This window comes from Berghia stephanieae, chromosome 6 (genome assembly GCF_034508935.2).
Source record: "Berghia stephanieae isolate SIO BIC M18660-M18661 chromosome 6, UCSD_Bste_1.3, whole genome shotgun sequence".
Classification (NCBI taxonomy): Eukaryota; Metazoa; Mollusca; class Gastropoda; order Nudibranchia; family Aeolidiidae; genus Berghia; species Berghia stephanieae.
The window spans coordinates 17950821-17972087 of NC_088365.1; the positions used below are offsets into that span (position 1 = coordinate 17950821).

Genomic DNA, 21267 nt, shown 5'->3' on the forward strand with positions numbered 1-21267 from the left:
GCTTTTGGAATCTACACCTGTTTCTTATTTGAAACCAATTCCCCTTTGTCTTCCCTTTTCTTGGATGCTTTATTGTAATTCTAGAACGTTTTACTATCCCATTTTCTTCCTTTTTACTGGCGCTGATATGACCTTAATGTGTTGCAAGCGCCGTAAAACCCTTAAAAACAAAACAAACCAGCTCCGTGGGTCAAATGGCTCTGAAAGATTACTACAACTCCGTAAGAAGAAAGCATACCTCTACTATTTCAGATATCATTCTTTTTCAAAATTCAATGTGAATTTTAAAAATTAATTTCCTGTTAACACTTGTTTGCTGACAATGGGTCTGTACACACAACGTTCATGTTTTATGTCCTTTTTAAAAATCACAATTAAAGCCTCATTATATTATCGCCTCCTTACCAGTCAGACATTTTCAGGATTTCACCCATCACTTCACATCCAACTAACTGGGTGGGGATCCTGACCTCCCATAGCGGGCAGGGAGGTACATACTGTGTCTTCTATCCCCTTATATCTGTTTTCCAACATGCTTTCTGTCTTTGTCTTGGAATGAGATTACTTGGTTCTGTCCTGGCTCTGGCCGGAGTCCTAGCTGGGAGGGAAACAGTCAAATGCATAGTTATTGTTTTGGGAGATGTATTTTTTTCCTTGTAAATCATCTCTCTGTTATGTATTATTATTTTTATTTTGAATGTAAAAGGTAAGCATTTGAGTGTATTCCTCTTTGTTGGATTTTGTGCTTGTGTCTAGATGAGACTTCTAGGTGATTTCAAACTAATTACATTGGTGGTATGCTCTTGGAATCTACATCTGATCCCTATTTGTTCTCAGTTCCCCTTTGTCTTACTTTTTCTTGGGTGCTTTAATTGTAATTCTAGAACTTTTTACTATCCCATTTTCTTCCTTTTTACTGGCGCTGATATAACCTAAACGTGTTGCAAGCGCCGTAAAACCCTTAAAAACAAACAACAAAACATCCAACTAACACAAAAATATATTTTTTTATCACTCAAACACAATGACAATAGCAGTAAGTTCTTGGGATTAATAATTTCTTTAGCAAAATATGCTCTACATCACACTGTTCATTTTCTTTAAATTTTATGATTTACAAGAGAAATTTGGATCAGAAAAATGGTTGTATCGTAACGAATGTGACGATTTTCCTATAGTTGGTAAGGAGAGGGTTAAAGTATTTTACCACCCCTGGTGTCAGGCAGTGACATATTTTCAAATATATAAAAGTCGGACAGCATCCGTAGTTTCTTTGACACCCACTGATGCAATGAAGGAACCAGAATTTACCATTACTACCCCCCCCCCCCCCCTCCCATAACTTTTGGTAATCAGTCATGATCGCTGGGTGGGGTTCCTGACCTCCAATAATGGGTAGGGAGGTATACTTACTGTGTCTTCTACCCCCTATATCTGTTTTCCAACTTGCTTTCTGCCTTTGTCTTGGAATGACATTAATTGGTTTTGTCCTGACCCTGGCTGGGAGGGAGACATGTATACAGTAGTAAGTTTTGGGAGATGATATTTTTTTCCTTGTTAATCATCTCTCTCTTATGCACTGTATTATGTTTTGTTTAAATATTATTTATGATTTGTAAACATTTGAGTGTATTCCTCTTACTGGGGACCTGTGCTTGTGTCTGGATGAGACATATGAGATCTCAAACTAAGTACTTTGATAGTGTGCTCTTGAAATCTACAGCTGTTTCCTAGTTGAACCAATTCCCCTTTGTCTTACCTTTTCTCGAGTGCTTTAATTGCAATTTTAGAACTTATTACTATCCCATTTCTTCCTTTTTACTGGCGCTGATATGACCTTAATGTGTTGCAAGCGCCGTAAAACTCTAAAAACAAAACAGTCATGATCGACATAACACTACGCAAGCCTAACAATCATAAAAGAAAGAGTGAAGCAATCAATGAATGTATTTTGTGGATACAACTGTAGATTATTTAATTGTACTCAAAAGTTATATACATAATATGCCAAAAAAAAAAAAAAAAAAAAATACAAATGACACAAGTTGACAATAAATTAAACGCGGAAAATGATTAACTGTGTTGTTCTATTGTGTTCTCCCCAGTCAATACCAAAATTAGATTAAACAGAAAATGATTAACGCCATGTTGATATATAATTAAGTTTGGGTTTTTTCCCCAGTCAACACACAATATTTAAAAAGCTTTCCACAGTATGGATGATAATGGTTCAAGGCTATTTGCTTTCTAATACAAAAGGATTTTTTAAAGATCTAAATTTAAACAGATAGCACCATAATAAAAAGGATAAACAGTGATAGAACTGAAAAGGTACATCAACCTCAGTTCACGAAATAATATTTTTTCCCTTTTGCATATTGACCCTCACAAACAGTAACAAAATGTATAATATGACATTCCTTGCTTTCATGATTGTTTGATTAGTATGGAAATGAATTAATTATCACTATTTAAATGGTAATTTTTTCTATGGTTATCGAAACAAGATCAGATGTTTATCAATTTAAATTCCATAAATTAGATTGCTATTTTATTTGTAATTTGAGACAGACAGAACAAAAAAAATGCAATAACAAAAATATTGTGGATTGATAAAATCTGAAGAAAATGCGTAACTCACAAAAAAGAAAAAGAATAAGAAAAGGAAAAATGGCTTCATTGTTTAAACAGAAAAAAGGAAATGGATAAAAAAGGAATGAAAGAAGAAAAAGAAGAGGGAGGAGGAGGAAGAAGAAGGAAAAGAAGAGGAAGGAGGAAGAAGAAAAACTAAATAAACATCCAAGGAACGGAGTAATGAGTTACACTTGTAGTGTAGTTGGTGTGGACTTATGAGGAACTGTTCTTTGATAATGAAAACTCGGATGAGAGGTAATAAGAATCATTCAACTGAAGGCGTTGTCGGGCTTGCTGGGGTTCGGGGTATACCACGTACTCAATGCCTGGTGGAAGAAAATGGATAGGAATTCAACAGATTGATAAATGATATTCTATAGGGAATGAGATTAGCGGAAGAGTAGCGTCCCTTGATTGGACGTCACCCATAGTCTGTGACGTCACCGGTGGAAAAGTTATTAGATAGAGAACGTCATGTTGGTTGTCCGCATGCGTCTCTCGTCCTCGCGTAGAGGACGAGAGACGCATGCGCACACCAACATGACGTTCTCTCTCTAATAATTTTTCCACCGGTGACGTCACAGACTATGGGTGACGTCCAATCAAGGGACGCTACTCTTCCGCTAATCTCATTCCCTATGAGGTGTGGTGATTTGGGTTGTTTCATTAAATCAATGTGACAACGAAAAGATAGTGGAGGGAAAATAGGAAGAAGAAAAGAAGTAGGTAGACGAAGAAGAAGATGATGATGATGGAGGGGAATGGGATAACTAGTAATTATCATAACAAAATTTGAGCAATAGTCTAAAAACGACATAATGTCAGGGTGAACGTGATGGTTGGAATTGGATTCTTCTAATCTTAACTTATAAAATCATACGAACACGAGTTAAAATAAATGTGATTAACTCACTCAACCGTAACACCGACTATATCCGTAGATTACCCGGGTTACTTTTACCTCATGCCTATTTATTGCATTTTTTTCTGAGACAAATTATAGGCGTAGTATCAAAGCCAATGTTTTTAGTTTTTACATGTTAATGGTAGTTGAATAAAACTATCTATGTACATGCTTATTTTAATACATTTTTTTCCAATATTGAAAAATAGCAACAATCTCTAGGATTGAGTGAGTTAAACGTCTCAAAAGGGTATCATGTAGGGATGGGCTAGGGGCTGGAAAGTAAATCTATAGCCACAAATATGAAACTTGGGATGTGAATTTTATTCTTCTACACATTACCGTGGAGAAGCAGATATTATACTATATACTTTTTATCCACGTAAAAGACCTTAAATTCGTTTAACATTCTTTTAAAAAATTGTAAATTAACATTTCATGGCCCGATTCATCCTAACGTAAATACAATTTTGAGACGGTAGATCTCAAATGTGACTGAACGTCTCAAAACGGTATTATATAGGGATGGGCTACGGACTGATAATTGAATTTATAATCACAAATAAATATGAAATTTGGGGGTGAATTTCTAAGCATTTCTGTAGGGACAGTATGTAACACTGTAAAAGACTCAAAGCTCATATTTCTTAACATTTGAAAAAAAAATTATAAATTCACATTTCATCCCGATAAAATATCATTTTGAGACGATAGATCGCAAATGTGACAGAATGCCTCAAAACGTTATAGCATACAAGGATGAGCTAGGGACTTGAAATTGAATTTATAGCCACTAAATATGAAACTGAGGGAGGAATTTCTATACATTTCGATTGAAACGGTACATACGATTTCTATCATTGCAACCCCCCCCCCCCCCCCTCTGGCCCCAAATACAAAAAAGTATAAAAAATAATCTATCAGACCTGCAATTATGTGAACGTCGACCTTACTCCATTCCAATATTATAATATCAGATTGACACAATGTGCATCAAATGCTTTCAGAGAACACCAATTTTCTTATCCTTTTCGGGGGGTTTTGGGGTTTGTTTTTTTTCTTTAAATGCGGTTTGTTATTTTTTATTTTCTCCGTTCATTCAGACATAGAAACCGATTAACGCGGTTGGCCACCATTAAGAAGGGAATTAAGTACGTGAATACATCATTAACACATTCCAATTAATAATGATGGAAAATTATTTTCTGAATGCTATGATGCAAATAATAATAATAATAATAATAATAATAATAATAATAATAATAATAATAATAATAATAATAATAATAATAATAATAATAATAATAATAATAATAATAATAATAATAATAATGAAATTAATAATAATAATAATAATAATAATAATAATAATAATAATAATAATAATAATAATAATAATAATAATAATAATAATAATAATAATAATAATAATAATAATAATAATAACAATAATAATAAAGAATATGGGGGGAGGGGGGTGTATACAGATTGCAAGGCTTAACTATTTGTTTGCATGTTTAGATTTATTTGGGATTCTTTTTTCTTGGCCAGAATTAATGAGTTGTTGGATAAAATGCATGACGAACATGTCCCAAGATATGAGTATTAAGTTACAAGAGTGCAAAATTAATGATTCGTTTGCTGATTAATTGTCTGTAAACACAATTGGAATATAAACTATTCATACTTTAAATTAAGGGCTTCAGGAGATAAAAAATAGAAAAATATTCCATTTGCTTTATCCATAACACGATAAAAATGTCGTATGAGCAAAAAACTTATGTTCTGTTTGACTCGCTCACAAATAAACCCTAAAAAGCCCGAAAACAAAATTAAATCAATAAATACATCTATCTATATAAATAAATAAAGTAATTGCGTAATGAATTAATTAAAATGTAAGGCTGCCTAAAATCAGGAAAGATATGTAAAGGGAGGAGGGTTGGAATCGATGTATACCTATTTGAAGGTCTCATAGTCAAAATTATTATAGGCTCATTGTTGTGCTGGAAATACTATCAAACCAACGCAAAAAAAAAATATTGTCAATTACAACCATGGTAAATCAAGCTTATAATTCCGATCAGTTATCAGTTCTGCAAATACATGTGTCCGTGGTTTACAATAAAAGCGATGTCCAAAGAAGGATCATTTCCAGATACTACCACATTATCTCATTCGTCTGTAGTGTTTCATTCATTCTGTTTTGTTGATAAAGGGGAAACCCGAAACGTCAATTTTATCTGTTTTCGTATATTACATTGAAACTTACATTCAATTTCACATTGTTATTAATTTATTGCTTTGCTTTGAGAGTATTTCCATTTCAACAATGAACTCATAACGATTTGGGTTATCAGACTTGCAAATAAGTACACGTCGAGCAAGGGGCAATGATTATAATATTATGATGTACTACCAGGGGGGTGGGGGGTGGGGGGATGAAATGTAAGCTTTATAGAATCGCGAAGATTTGGAGATTCCCCCCCCCCCCCCCCTATCATATTAAAGTCATTTAGAGTCACTAGATATAACCTAATCCTGATTGTTGTTACTTTCAACTCAATTATCATTACCTTTATCAAGTTCATCCGAGATATTACTGAATTTAAGATATGAGTCACATTTTGGGGGCGGGGTGTGGGGGGGGGGGGCGCAGGGGGCTCTCAGAAGTATTTTCCCATTTCAACAAGGGTACAGATGATGTAAATGAAGATCGTGGTTAGGATCCTACCAGGGAATTTTTTTACATGATTTTTTCTCTCTTTATTTTTTTCACAGGGTATTCATTTAAGGTGTTACTTATAATATGATATGTTATGTTATGTTATGTTATGTTATGATATGATGTTATCTTATGTTATGCTATGTTATGTTGCGTTATGTTACGTTACACACATTAATTTGGAAATCAATCTCATATATTACTATATCTAGGCATGTATTTATATCTTGTAATCAACAACAACAATTTTAAAAAAGAGGGTGATTGTATGCGTTACTCGGGGCTCTACATGAAACTGGTCTCAGCATAACTTTCATCAATACAAGGGAAATAATGCATAATATTGTATGTATAATTGAAGCATTGCGTAGAAGAACAAAATAAATAGGTTACACTGTAGAGAGGGTTTTAATGATAAAAATGAATAGACTATATTATGGGAACTACAAAAGAAAAAAAAAAAAAAGTTGGGAATCTTTTTTTTTTTTTTTTTGTTTTTTTTTTTGTTTGTTTTATTTTGTTTTGTTTCTGGTTGTTTTGTTTTTTTAAATTTCTTTTTTAATTGATGTTTTTTTAAAAAAATGTTTTCTTTCTTTTATTTTTAAATTTAAATTTTACTATATTTTATTATCTAAAAAAATTCAACTCGCTAGAGTTCGGATTTGTGGAAAGAATTGTGTTATCAGGCCAGTCTTTGCAAAATAATGACATTAAAAAAATTGAATAGATTTTGTTTGTCCCAGGATCCTTTTTAGAAACTACCGTTTAAACAATGAAATCAAGTTACCATTATTCTCCATACTTAAAAAAAAGGGTTTAAAGTTTTGGCCAGAAAACTCATCCTTCAAATATCGATGGATTAAAATCATCAAAAATTCTTAAACCTGGGACATAGAATTAAACGAATGAGAATACGTACGAAGCCTAAAAAGTGTCCACCAATGAAAGCATTCAGCGCCATTTTGTTGTTGGCTGAGAATGTAGTAATTACCATTCATTCGATATCTATGTCAACATAACGACACAAGAAAAACAACAAACAATATCAAAATCCACAATAAAATGTTTCAGAACTGTTGCGTATATTTATGGCACAACGAAGCTGTCAAAAAAATGAAGTTAGAGAATGTGTGTAATCATGTATTATAATAACCTGTAATGTGTTTTCCAACCACCACATCATCTACTACTACAACCACCACCACAATATCATCACTAACACTACTACTACCACAACCACCACCACCACTACTACTACAACCACCACCACATCACTACCTCAACTACTACAACCACCACCACAATAGCATCACTACCACTACTACTACAACCGCCACAACCACATCGTCATCACGACCACTACTACTACAACCACCACCATATCATTACCATTACCACTACTACTACAACCACCACTACCACCATATCATTACCATTACCACTACTACTACTACAACCACCACAACCACATCGTCATCACTACCACTACTACTGCAACCACCACTACCACCTATCATCACCATTACAACTACTACTACAACCACCACAACCACATCATCATCACTACCACTACTACTACAACCACCACCACCACATCATCATCACTATCACTACTACTACAACTACAACCACCACCACATTATCATCACTACCACTACTACTACTGCAACCACCACCACCATATCATCATCATTGAAATATTTTTTTAAATTGAGCTTTATATAGTGCAATATCTACTAAATGTGCTCAAAGCGCTTTACAAGGGGTCCCTGGTCAACATTTAACATGTAGGACGGGACATGACGCCTGTTAGGCGATATTACAATTTTTCGGACAAAGACAACTCTGTTAACGGCCAGGTACTCATTTTACACCTGAGTACGGTGAGAGAATGTGAGTAAAGAGCCTTTTCCAAGGACTCAACTATGCGCCGAGCGCGAGGCTCGAACCCAGGACCTTCCGATCCGGAAGCGAGTGTCATACTACTAGACCACATAGCCTCAGCATTACCACTACTACTACAAACACCACCACCACATCATCATCACGACCACTACTACTACAACCACCACCACCTCCATATCATTACCATTACCACTACTACTACAACCACCACCACATCATCATCACTACCACTACTACTACAACTACAATCATCACCACCACCACATCATCATCACTATTACTACTACAACTACAACCACCACCAACACCACATCACCTCACTAACACTCAGTACTACAATCACTACCATTAGGTTTTGGAGCTTTACTTCATTTGAAATAAGGAAACTTCGGAATTGTATTTGGCATTGTGTTTATATATCATAATATAATTCTAATCAGTTATCTATTTAGAACTAGATACTATACAATATGTATGCCAAATACCACCCCAATTCCCATTTCTTGTGTGCGGGAATTCCTCTTTCGGCATTGAAATTGAGTGTGAGAGAGTCATCCCTACACACATAAACAACAGAAACAATTTAAAAACAAGACTATGACACGCAACCACTCACACACAAGGCTTTACTATTTATCCTTTTCTCTATATAGAATAGGACAAGACAAACAATAGCTTGACTCTCGCTACACTTCGCATTGATGTTTGTCGTCTCACGAGTTCAACTCTCGGTCGACCTGTCAATATTCCTTTTTGCCTCGGACGTAATCATTAATAGAATGTTGTGTGGTTTTGACCGTGAAGAAAACCTTAAGAAGTCACATTTATATCATTTTAGAGAGATCGTTTTGAATAATTTTGAGTTAAACGAGCGAGCAGCAACTTGTTTTCATGAACGGCCGATCAGCGCTTGTTAACTATAGTAACGCGATTCCCAGCCAACATCAAAATGGCGGATATTTTTCTCATCGAGGCCGCTGGTTGGTTAGCCAATAAGAGCACCGTACGGTTTCCATTGGGTAAATTCCTTGGTTATCAGGCCAGTCTTTGCAAAATAATGACATTAAAAAAATTGAATAGATTTTGTTTGTCCCAGGATCCTTTTTAGAAACTACCGTTTAAACAATGAAATCAAGTTACCATTATTCTCCATACTTAAAAAAAAGGGTTTAAAGTTTTGGCCAGAAAACTCATCCTTCAAATATCGATGGATTAAAATCATCAAAAATTCTTAAACCTGGGACTTCGTGAAGCAAAAGATTCATCAATTAAACAGCTACGTTTGAAAATAATAATAATGGCTTTTCAAATATCTACATTCAAATTAACTTTGTACTTGAGAATTTCGCGTTAATTTTTTTTTTTTTGGACTTCGAGCAATTTTTCGTCCCAGTATAATGTAAACTGTCACATACTAAAGTTTTTAATTGTGATTTTATAGAGTGATTATAATATCATTTCATCTAAATTTTTAAAAGTTGAGGTTTAGAATTTGGTATAGTGAAGGGTATCCCAACTATTTATAGTTTATTTTATTCTATTCATTTTTCCTGAAAGCAAATTATATTTTGGAGATTCTGCAAACGAAATTTGAATAGAAATTAATATTTACACAAATTGGTTATTTGTATTTTGGAGGCTTCTGCATGTATGGAAACCATAAATAAATAAAAGTATTATGATAAAAATTGGCAGCAAAAGCATTTAAAACAAATAAAAATCAAACAAGAAAATAAAGTTTAAAACAAACTCTATGCATACCTATATATTGTCTCTGATTGATGTTGACATAAATTCACTTTCAGATAATTGTGTACATATAGAATTACAAATTACCCGCTAAAATCATTTTGGACGATTAGAAGTAAGAAGAGAAGATAAAGTGGGGCATGTTGTAAATTAACCCTTCGTGGGCCGATTTCACGGCATACCTTACCGTTTCCAACAAGAGGACAGTAACAACTATTAACTCATTGAATCTGGTGCTAGTACACTCTTGGTCGAAACAGTAAGTTCGCAGTTAAAATTTGGGGTGTAATCATGATATTGTAGAAATTCAAAGTCTCGCTACTAAAAGGTTAATAGGTACAGAAATAAAAGGATTATTGCTCTTGAATTAATTATTATATCATAAGCACTGCACTAACATTGTGGTGAACGAGCAGAAAAATTACAACAAAAATTCAATGTTTAAACAATTAACTGCCGAACCCTGAAAATTAAAATAAAAAACAAAAACAAAAACATGTATTTAAAAATGTGGCTAGAGAATTCGTCCTTCAAATATCGATTGATTTAAATAACCCTCATCTGGGCAAAACTCAACTTCGCGAAGTCCCAGGTTTGAGAGTTGTTGCCAAGATGGGGGTCCTTTATAGCGATCGATATTTGAAAGACGAATTTTCTGCCTTAATTTTTTTAATACATGTTTTTCCAGAGAAAGGAAAGGCAGTTAACTGGAAAATTGAGTTTATTATAATAAATGTTATACTATAATATTATTATTAAGGTACACGACAGAAAGATACAATAAAAATGTAACAGTTATAAAATGATGAAGGTTACCTAATCCGTGATTGGTTCTGAAACAACATTGTTAGTTAGTGGTGCATTTTTAGTTTTTAATCACAATTTAGATACAATATCTAATAACTTTTAAATCCACTGTGCATTTCCGTATTAGATATGTGATCGAATTGTGATTAATAATTCCATTCTGTTTTAGCTGTGTATAAAAAAGTTAAGATTAAACCCAACGTGTGTTTATTACAAATCCCTTTGAAATAAAAAAGTATTTATTCAATGAAGTGGCGGTACGTAAATTATTGACGAAATACAGAAAAAAGTAATTTGTTTTAATAGTTCCTGAAAATAGTGCAAGTAGCCACTCCATGAAACGTGAAACATAAAACAAAGCTAAAATAGTTTTACAAAAACGATGCAAAGAATTGGTAACTCCAAACATTGACTGAACAAAAACTAAATTAAGTTTCTATATTTAAAGCTAAGGGAAATAACCGCAAAAATTAGATTTGTCGTTCCAATATTTACGCAGTTGTTTCTCTTTATTAGTAATATACATAATATTTCTCTTACCAAAATCATTATTTCAAGTGATTTTCACCCTTATGCAATCTCCCTCCCTCCCTCTCTCTCTCTCTCTCTCTCTCTCTCTCTCTCTCTCTCTCTCTCTCTCTCTCTCTCTCTCTCTCTCTCTCTCTCTCTCTCCCTCCCTCCCTCCCTCTCTCTCTCTCTCTCTCTCTCTCTCTCTCTCTCTCTCTCTCTCTCTCTCTCTCTCTCTCTCTCTTTTTCCACCTTTCTCTCTCTGTATTCGTGCGTATGTGTGTGGGTGGGTGTGTGTGCGCGCGCGAGCGAGCGCGTGTGTGTGAAAGCAATTGTGTATGTATACCTCATACAATACTTAATATAATGTTTCATCTTCGAAAACATAGGCAATGTACATAATACCCAAGAGAACGACGCAATCAAATCAAGGCTTACTTTTGTCCTCCGATTTGTAAGTGCTTGGTAACAGGTTGGCTTGCTTGGCGGCCAACACGAAGGCAAGAATGGACAAGATGAAAGCGTCAAACACCAGCACGATGGCCAGGAAGTAGCCCCATCTCATGCTGCACACGCCGATGTCGTAACGATCCGTCTGCAGACCGCACACAGTTTTGATCTCTTCGTGGTCCCAGCCAGCGGGGAATAGGACACACGTCATTAGCAGGAGGATGCCTGGGAATAAATTCAATAAATGTTGTTTTTGTTTTTAAGGGTTTTACGGCGCTTGCAACACATTTAGGTTATATCAGCGCCAGTAAACAGGAAGAAAATGAGATAGTTGATAGTTCTAGAATTACAATTAAAGCTTCCAAGAGAGAGTAAGACAAAGGGGAACTGGGAACAAATTGGGATCAGATGCAGATTCCAAGAGCACACCACCAATGTACTTATTCTGATATCACCTATAAGTCTCACCCAGACACAAGCACAAGATCCAACAAAGAGGAACACACTCAAATGCTTACATTTCATTATACATTAAAAATAACAAATATAATAATACATAACAGAGAGATGATTTACAAGGAAAAAAATATCTCACAAAACAATAACTATGCATTTGACTGTTTCCCTCCCAGCTAGGACTCCGGCCTGGGCCAGGACAAAACCAAGTAATCTCATTCCAAGACAAAGACAGAATGCATGTTGGAAAACAGATATAAGGGGATATAAGACACAGTATGTACCCCCTGCCCACTATGGGAGGTCAGGAAAAATTCAATAAATTATTAATTCATTATTACAAAAGTGGTAGAGAAAAGACAGATTAAATCCTTAGAATTTGAAATATCTTTTCTATTGAGAAAACCCTCAAAATGCATAGATCATGCAGAGAAAATGGCTGGATGAGCTACGTGTCTGAGAGTGTTTGTTCTTATTGTAACATAATTACTTTTATAAAAACATAGACGAGAAAGGGTATTATTATTATTATTATTATTATTATTATTATTATTATTATTATTATTATTATTATTATTATTATTATTATTATTATTATTATTATTATTATTATTATTATTATTATCATTATTATTATTATTATTATTAAATTATTTTTTTAAAATTATGCCTTTAGCGCCACGATATCATAAGATATCGTCGCTTAGGCATTCCACGAAGGAATATAGATAACTCATCAAACAAGATGTCTCATGTCAACAGGAATCACCCATGTTGTCCAAGTGAGCAAATTGGGGGTTAATAATCTTGCTCAAGGAAAAAAAAACGAAAGTGCCTAAAGCGGGGCTCGAACCCCGGTCATCCGGGTCACAGTGCAGTGCCTTAACCACTCGGCCACTTATTATCATCATCATCATCATCATCATCATCATCATCATCATCAAGAATTCTTAACAGTGAAATTGTTTCGCCAACGTATAACAAGTACAGAGAAAATTGAACATTGAATTTAGTTAATCGGGAAGAACTTGGCAACAATTAATTACCTGATAATAATTGGAACCATCCTGATACTTTGAGTACTGTGGCCGTGTTGAGGAGACAAAAGAGTAGGAAAAACATATTGACGATGACGCAAAGAAGGCAGCTCACGGCGGTCATCACAGAGGTAACCTGGAGAAAGTGCAATTTGAAAATTTAAGCAGTAATCCTTAAGAGCAATAAGAGATTCTTATTTATTTATTTAACGTGAAAAACGAATTCCTTCTTAATTTTGATAATTTGTGACCAGGGGCGTGGCTATATTGGTTGATTTGGTGCCTGGCACCACATCAATCTTTTTAAAATGAATTTCAGCATTAAAAAGAAAATAATAAAACTGAGAAGTGGTATGTTCCGCCTCTTACTTGTTTGAGTAACTCTTTTCTTTCTTTCTTTATTTTTTTCGTTCTTTTGTATTTACAAACATAGCATGTTTTAAGTCATTTTCTTCTGATTCTGGCACCAACTTATACTTTAAGCATGCCACGCCGCTGTTTGTGACGTAGCGTTTCAAAACGGCTTTATGCCGCCAAAAAAGTGATATTGATGATCTAAACCTAAAAATTTGAGATTTTAGTTTTTGTCACGTTTAAAAATAATATCTATATATTTTGCCTAAATTTGGCACGCAACCCAATTCTTGTAATGTTGGCTGTGTTTGATAAATTTTTAGCATCTAATTCACGTTGACATTATACCATTATACTCTCTCTCTCTCTCTCTCTCTCTCTCTCTCTCTCTCTATCTATCTATCTCTATCTATCGATCTATCTATCTATCTATCTATCTATTTCTCTCTCTATCTAATCTGTCTGTCTGTCTCGTCTCGTCTCGTCTCGTCTCGTCTTGTCTGTCTGTCTGTCTGTCTGTCTGTCTGTCTGTCTGCCTGTCTGTCTGTCTATCTATCTATCTATCTATCTCTCTATCTATCTATCTATCCATCTGTCTACCTCCATCCACTCCCTTCTCCCTACGTTATTTCCATGTACTACAATCAAGCCTCACCTTGAAAAATTTATTGAGAATAGAATCCCAGGACAAGAAATCTCCGTGACAATCAATATCGCCGCCAGTCTCTTGCTCCACACAATGTCTGGAATTGGAATCAAACATTTTGATTGTTTATGTAATATAGATTGTCCATCAATCCAAGCGGAAACGAAGAATATTATTGAACAAAAAGCTGTAATCGAATTGTACTTATTTGCCGATTTGATAACCCAAATCGTTAAAAGGGCTCATTGTTGTAATGGAAATACTCTCATGGAGAGAAAAAAAAGAAAGTGAGTAGATGTGACTCATATAATATAAGGGAACAACACAAAACAAACAACGTTTTTTTTTTTTTGTTGTTGTTGTTGTTTTGTTTTGTTTTTTGTTGTTTTTTTTTTTATCCCCGCCTTCCTTTTATTGCGTCTCTTCTTGCATCCACACCCGACGCCCTCTCCTTACATTTACATTGTTTCCACATTTGACGAAATGTGATATTTTGTAAATTTACATAATTTGTGTTTGTGGGTTTGTTTTTTTTTGTCTCCTGACGAAGGCCAAGGGTCGAAACGTTGTTAGTTTTTGTGTTGTTCCCTTATATATTATGAGTCACATCTACTCATTTTATTTCTCTCTCCATTTTACTGGCTCATTCAGGCACCTGTAGCTTTGGCATTACCCTCAAACCGGCGCTAAATATTATTTCATACAACAATGTTAAATCAAGCCTATATTTGTGACCCTTCGCCTCAAAACGGTATTAAGTAGGGATGGCTAAGATATTGAAAATTGAATTTATAGCCAGAAATATTAGACTTGTGTTGAGCTTGCATGTTTTATTGAGGAGAATGGACACCATATTTTAGGGTGCTAATGCCAACAATTTATATTTTTGACCAAATTCACATTTAATTCGGCTTTTAAGCATACCCCAAGACGACGTTATGTCGGATTGGATCAGATGCACAAAAATGATTTTCACGTAAAAATGACCAGAGATGTGAAATGCTATGTTTTTGTCACTGTTTAAGAAACTACATTAACTGTCCTCGATATACAATTTTTACTTAACCCAAGCTTCATACCTGTGACTGTAAATTGTAATTTTAAGCATCTACATCACTACGACACAATACTCCCATCACCACCAATACCGACTACAAGCAACCAAGACCAGCAAACATTGATTGTGGGTTGGCTATAATATTATTGTTGTCATTAATCATTAATGATCGTTTTACTCGACAATAGAAGGAACGAAATTAACGTCACTCAGCTCTTTTTAATTATTTTCTTAGACAGCCATTTTATCGATTGGTTCTCACTAAATTATATCAATCAGGATATGACCGTTTAAGTCCGTGCGGCTATGTGGACCAGTGGTATGACACTCGCTTTCGGATCGAAAGGTCCTGGGTTCGAGCCTCGCGCTCGGCGCATAGTTGAGTCCTTGGAAAAGGCTCTTTACTCACATTCTCTCACTGTACTCAGGTGTAAAATGATTACCTGGCCGTTAACAACGTTGTCTTTGTCCGAAAAATTGTAATATCGCCTAACAGGCGTCATGTCCCGTCCCACATGTTAAATGTTGCTGTTGTCCAGTAACCCCTTGTAAAGCGCTTTGAGCACATTTAGTGGATATTGCGCTATATAAAGCTCACAATTTCTTTTTAACTCACTCAATCCTGGAGATTTTTGCTACTTTTCGAAATTAGAAAAAAAGTGTATTAAAAATGAACATTTACACAGATAGTTTTATTCAACTATCATTACATGCAAAGACTAAAAACATTAGCTTTGATACTACGGTTGTAATTTGTCTCAGAGAAATGTAATAAATATGGAGTAAAAGTAACCCGGGTAAACTACGGATATAGTCGGTGTTAGGGTTGAGTGAGTTAAGGTTACACTTAGTTGGTAAGTTATATCCGGCTGGTGAATGTTGTGAGCATTTTAACTAAACGCATAACATCAATTGACACTATAGTATATGTATAGACGGCGAGCGAGATGCACCTATCTATATGACCACAACCTACCTGTACAGCCCAAAGAAGCCGGCTACAGGGGAGTCCCCATCATCTCCAATCCACTGAGGCTGTACAAAGATCACCATGTTGAGAATGGTGAAGACGATGTGAAAGAGGCCCCACATCACTATGATGGCACGGCTGTTGCGGACATAGTTGGTGTGGTTGATCTTCGTCAACTCGTTGTTATACTCCACCTCGCGATCCATGGTGCCGCCCTGTAGTGAAAAAAATAAATAAATGTTGGATAAAAAGTGATTATTACTGACTTATTTTGCGTGGCATCTTGGCTCAGCGGTACGGTCTTTGCTTCATACCCGAAAGGTACCAAGGTCAAATACCCGTTGCGCTGTGAGTAAGTAACCTCGCCTTATCTCATGTTGCGGTCCTGCACTGAGGCTGACGTCTGGGTTATTCCAGTCTTCATTTAGAATATGTTTTTCTTCTGGGATGAGTAAAGGGAATTGTATTGTATTGTACTGCATTGCATTGCATTGCATTGTATTGTATTGTATTGTATTGTATTGTATTGTATTATATCGTATTGTATTGTATTGTATAGTATTGTATTGCATTGTCTTGTATTATACTGTATTGCATTGTATTGTATTGTATTTTTCATTTTATTGTATTGTAATGTATTGCATTGTATTGCATTGTTTTGTATTGTATTGTATTTTATTGCATTGTATTGCATTGCATTGTATTATAATGTATTCTATTATATTGTTTTTATTGCATTGCATTGTATTGTATTGTATTGTATTATATTGTATTGTATTGTATTTTATTGTATTGTATTGTATTGTATTGTATTATACTGTATTGCATTGTATTGTATTGTATTGTAATGTATTGTATTGTACTGTAATGTATTGTATTGTATTGTATTGTAATGTATTGTATTTTATTGTATTGTATTGTCTTGTATTATACTGTATTGCATTGTATTGTATTGTAATGTATTGTATTGTAATGTATTGTATTGTATTGTATTGTATTGTAATGTATTGTATTGTATTGTATTGTATTGCATTGCATTGCATTGCATTGCATTGTACTGTATTGTATTGTATTGTATTGTAATGTATTGTATTGTATTGTATTGTATTGTATTGTATTGAATTGTATTGTATTGTAATGTATTGTATTGTATTGTATTGAATTGTATTGTATTGTATTGCATTGTATTGTATTGTATTGTATTGTATTGCATTGTATTGTATTGTAATGTATTGTATTGTATTGTATTGTATTGTATTGTATTGTATTGAATTGTATTGTATTGTAATGTATTGTATTGTATTGTATTGAATTGTATTGTATTGTATTGTATTGTATTGTATTGCATTGTATTGTATTGTATTGTAATTTATTGTATTGTATTGCATTGTATTGTATTGTATTGTAATGTATTGTATTGTATTATATCGTATTCCATTGTATTATATTGTATTGTATTGTATTGTAATTATATTGAATTGTATTGTAATGTATTTTTCATAAATTGATCCATGATGCGATAGTGATTTGCAACAACCCAATGTCGAAACCAGATTAAATCAATGTCTGAGCTATCACACATCAGAAGAAAAATAAAAGGCTGAAGACAAAAACAATTGGAAAATATTCATCGCAAGAATAAGAGGAACGCTGAAGCAGCGAAGTCGGATAATATCGAAAGCGGAAGGCTTTAAGTCAAGTCAATGCATCCAGTAAATGTAGCAAAATTCCGTTGGAGCCAAAAGATCCATGGAGTCAGAGTTTATACCGTAATTTGTGGCGTTGAATGGGGAACAGCAATTGCTTGCTATCCTGTAGATAGGATGCTACTTTATCTTAAAGTACTTTCCGCCTGATCAAACAAACCCAGCAATCCAATCACTAATGGGCGGGCAAGGGATTGAAAACAAAATCTCAATTGCACATGAGATCGAGACGGTCACTCTGTTCGAGAAGTGAGTGATGCGCCATTAGAGCTATCTAGTATCTAAACCCCCCTGTAACATAGAGGGATGAATAAAAAATTTCGAGCCGGCGGGAAAAAAGGACCACCTAAACGGCCTGTCTTTAAAAAATATTTTCACACAGCCTCTGTCCAGCCAGCAGACATGTATTGGTGCTTGAACTTTCATGATTGGAAAGCTGGAAAGTTGAGAATAACTGAAAACGAATTACCTAAGTAGGTAAACAGAATCCTTTTTAAAAGGTACCAAGCAAGAGATACTGTTTAATTAATTTTGCATAAGCAGGGATAAAATTTGACTCCTTAAACACATGGCCTCTAATCAATAAGTTTCATTTATAACCAGTGCACCAAAATCTCTCCACCAACCCCCCAGCCCCCACCCCTTGCCCCCTCTTTCTCTCTCTTCCTCCCACCTCCTTCCCAAACACAATTTCTCCATCTCTATCCCGACTGGTTCAATAAACAGCACAATGCGGTGTGTCTTTTTTACGAAACCCGCCGAAACCCGCCGAAACCCGCCGAAACCCTGCGAAACCCGCCGAAACCCGCCGAAACCCGACGAAACCCGACGAATCCCTACAAAGTTATGGGAAGTAGGTGGCTGTGGGGAGTGAACCTAGAACTCAGGGAAGTGTACACCATTGGGGAGTGAACCTGGGACTGGGTTTCGGCGGGTTTCGTAAAAAAGAACCAGTGCTTTTTTACGAAACCCGCCGAAACCCGCAGAAACCCGGCGAAACCCGACAATATCCAGCAAAGTTATGGGAAGTAGACAACTGTGGGGAGTGAACCCGATACTCAGGGAAGTGTACACCAGTCGGGAGTGAACCTGAGACTAAGGTTATCGGCCGGTTTCGGCGGGTTTCGTAAAAAAGAATTAGTGCTTTATTACGAAACCCGCCGAAACCCGCCGAAACCCGACAATATCCAGCAAAGTTATGGGAAGTAGACAACTGTGGGGAGTGAACCCGATACTCAGGGAAGTGTAAACCAGTCGGGAGTGAACCTGAGACTAAGGTTATCGGCCGGTTTCGGCGGGTTTCGTAAAAAAGAATTAGTGCTTTATTACGAAACCCGCCGAAACCCGACAATATCCGGCGAAGTTATGGGAGTTTGGCAACAGTGGGGGGTGATCCTGGGAGTCAGGGAATTGCACACCAGTGGGGAGTTAACCTGGGACTGTGTAAAAAGGATATCAGTGGGAAATAAACCTGGGACTAAAGGGAGATGGATACCATTGAAAGTTGAAGCCGGATATGGGAGTTGAGTACCAGAGGAGAATGAACCTGACACTATAGAAGGTGGGCGCCAGTGGGGAGTGAACCTGGGACTCTGTAAAAAGGATATCAGTGGGAAATAAACCTGGGACTAAAGGGAGATGGATACCATTGAAAGTTGAAGCCGGATATGAGAGTTTGGTACCAGAGGAGAATGAACCTGACACTATAGGAGGTGGGCGCCAGTGAGGAGTGAACCTGGGACTATGTAAACAGGATATCAGTGGGAAATAAACCTGGGACTAAAGGGAGGTGGATACCATTGGGAGTTGAAGCCGGATTTGGGAGTTGGGTACCAGAGGAGAGAGAAACCTGACACTATAGGAGGTGGCCGCCAGTGGGGAGTGAACCTGGGACTCTGTAAAAAGGATATCAGTGGGAAATAAACCTGGGACTAAAGGAGATGGATACCATTGAAAGTTGAAGCCGGATATGAGAGTTTGGTACCAGAGGAGAATGAACCTGACACTATAGGAGGTGGGCGCCAGTGAGGAGTGAACCTGGGACTATGTAAACAGGATATCAGTGGGAAATAAACCTGGGACTAAAGGGAGGTGGATACCATTGGGAGTTGAAGCCGGATTTGGGAGTTGGGTACCAGAGGAGAGAGAAACCTGACACTATAGGAGGTGGCCGCCAGTGGGGAGTGAACCTGGGACTATGTAAACAGGATATCAGTGGAAAATAAACCTGGGACTAAAGGGAGATGAATACCATTGAAAGTTGAAGCCGGATATGAGAGTTTGGTACCAGAGGAGAATGAACCTGACACTATAGGAGGTGGGCGCCAGTGGGGAGTGTACCTGGGACTATGTAAACAGGATATCATTGGGAAATAAACCTGGGACTAAAGGGAGATGGATACAATTGAAAGTTGAAGTCGGATATGATAGCTTGGTACCAGAGGAGAATGAACCTGACACAATAGGAGGTGGGCGCCAGTGGAGAGTGAACCTGGGACTCAGGAAATTGCACACCAGTGGGGAGTTAACCTGGGAATATGTATAAAGGATATCAGTAGGAAATAAATCTAGGACTAAAGGGAGATGGATACCATTGGGAGTTGAAGCCGGATTTATTTCCCACTGATATCCTTTTTTAGATAATCACAGGTTAACTCCCCACTGGTGTGCAATTCCCTGACTCCCAGGTTCACTCCCCACTGGTGCCCACCTTTTATAAGGTCAGGTTCATTCTCCTCTGGTACCCAACTCCTTAGTTCGGCTCGGATACCCACAGTTATCCATCTCCAACAGTCCCAGGTTAACTCCAAATTGGTGTGCACTTCCCTGAGTCCCAGGTTCACTCCACACTGGCGCCCACCTCCTATAGTGTCAGGTTCATTCTCCTCTGGTACTCAACTCCCATATCAATCTTCAACTTTCAATGGTGTCCATCTCCCTTTAGTCCCAGGTTTATTTCCTATAGTGTCAGGTCTCTCTCTCCTCTGGTACCCAACTCCCAAATCCGGCTTCAAGTCCCAATGGTATCCTTTTCCCTTTAGTCCCAGATTTATTTCCTACTGATATCCTTTTTACATTGTCCCAGGTTCACTCCCCACTGGCGCCCACCCCCTATAGTGTCAGGTTCATTCTTCTCTGGTACCAAACACTCATATCCGGCTTCAACTCCCAATGGTATCCATTTCCCTTTAGTCCCAGGTTTATTTCCTACTGATATCCTGTTTACAGAGTCCTAGGTTCACTCCCCACTGGCGCCCACCTCCTATGTGTCAGGTTCATTCTCCTCTGGTACCAAACTCTCAGATCGGGCTTCAACTTTCAATGGTATCCATCTCCCTTTAGTCCCAGGTTGATTTCCTA

At 36.4% G+C, this 21267-nt stretch overlaps 2 protein-coding genes across 3 annotated transcripts in view; both read right to left on the reverse strand.

The window, feature by feature from the left end:
- The window catches only part of LOC144974592 (universal stress protein Sll1388-like), a 128403-nt gene that overhangs the window by 30088 nt on the left and 77048 nt on the right, over positions 1-21267 (reverse strand). The gene's annotated exons all lie outside the window — the stretch shown is intronic.
- The window catches only part of LOC144974589 (LHFPL tetraspan subfamily member 3 protein-like), a 21794-nt gene continuing 2472 nt past the window's right edge, over positions 1946-21267 (reverse strand). Inside the window, exons 2-7 of one of the 2 annotated variants that reach the window (XM_078917604.1) lie at positions 16208-16416; positions 14184-14271; positions 13184-13310; positions 11670-11906; positions 10734-10750; positions 1946-2960 (exon numbers count right to left, since the gene is read on the reverse strand). In XM_078917604.1, coding sequence (XP_078773730.1) covers positions 10734-10750; positions 11670-11906; positions 13184-13310; positions 14184-14271; positions 16208-16407 — 669 coding nt within the window. In that variant the 5' untranslated portion in view covers positions 16408-16416 and the 3' untranslated portion in view covers positions 1946-2960. The remainder of the gene's footprint in view (positions 2961-10733; positions 10751-11669; positions 11907-13183; positions 13311-14183; positions 14272-16207; positions 16417-21267) is intronic. The other variant, XM_078917603.1, reaches the window with a different exon arrangement.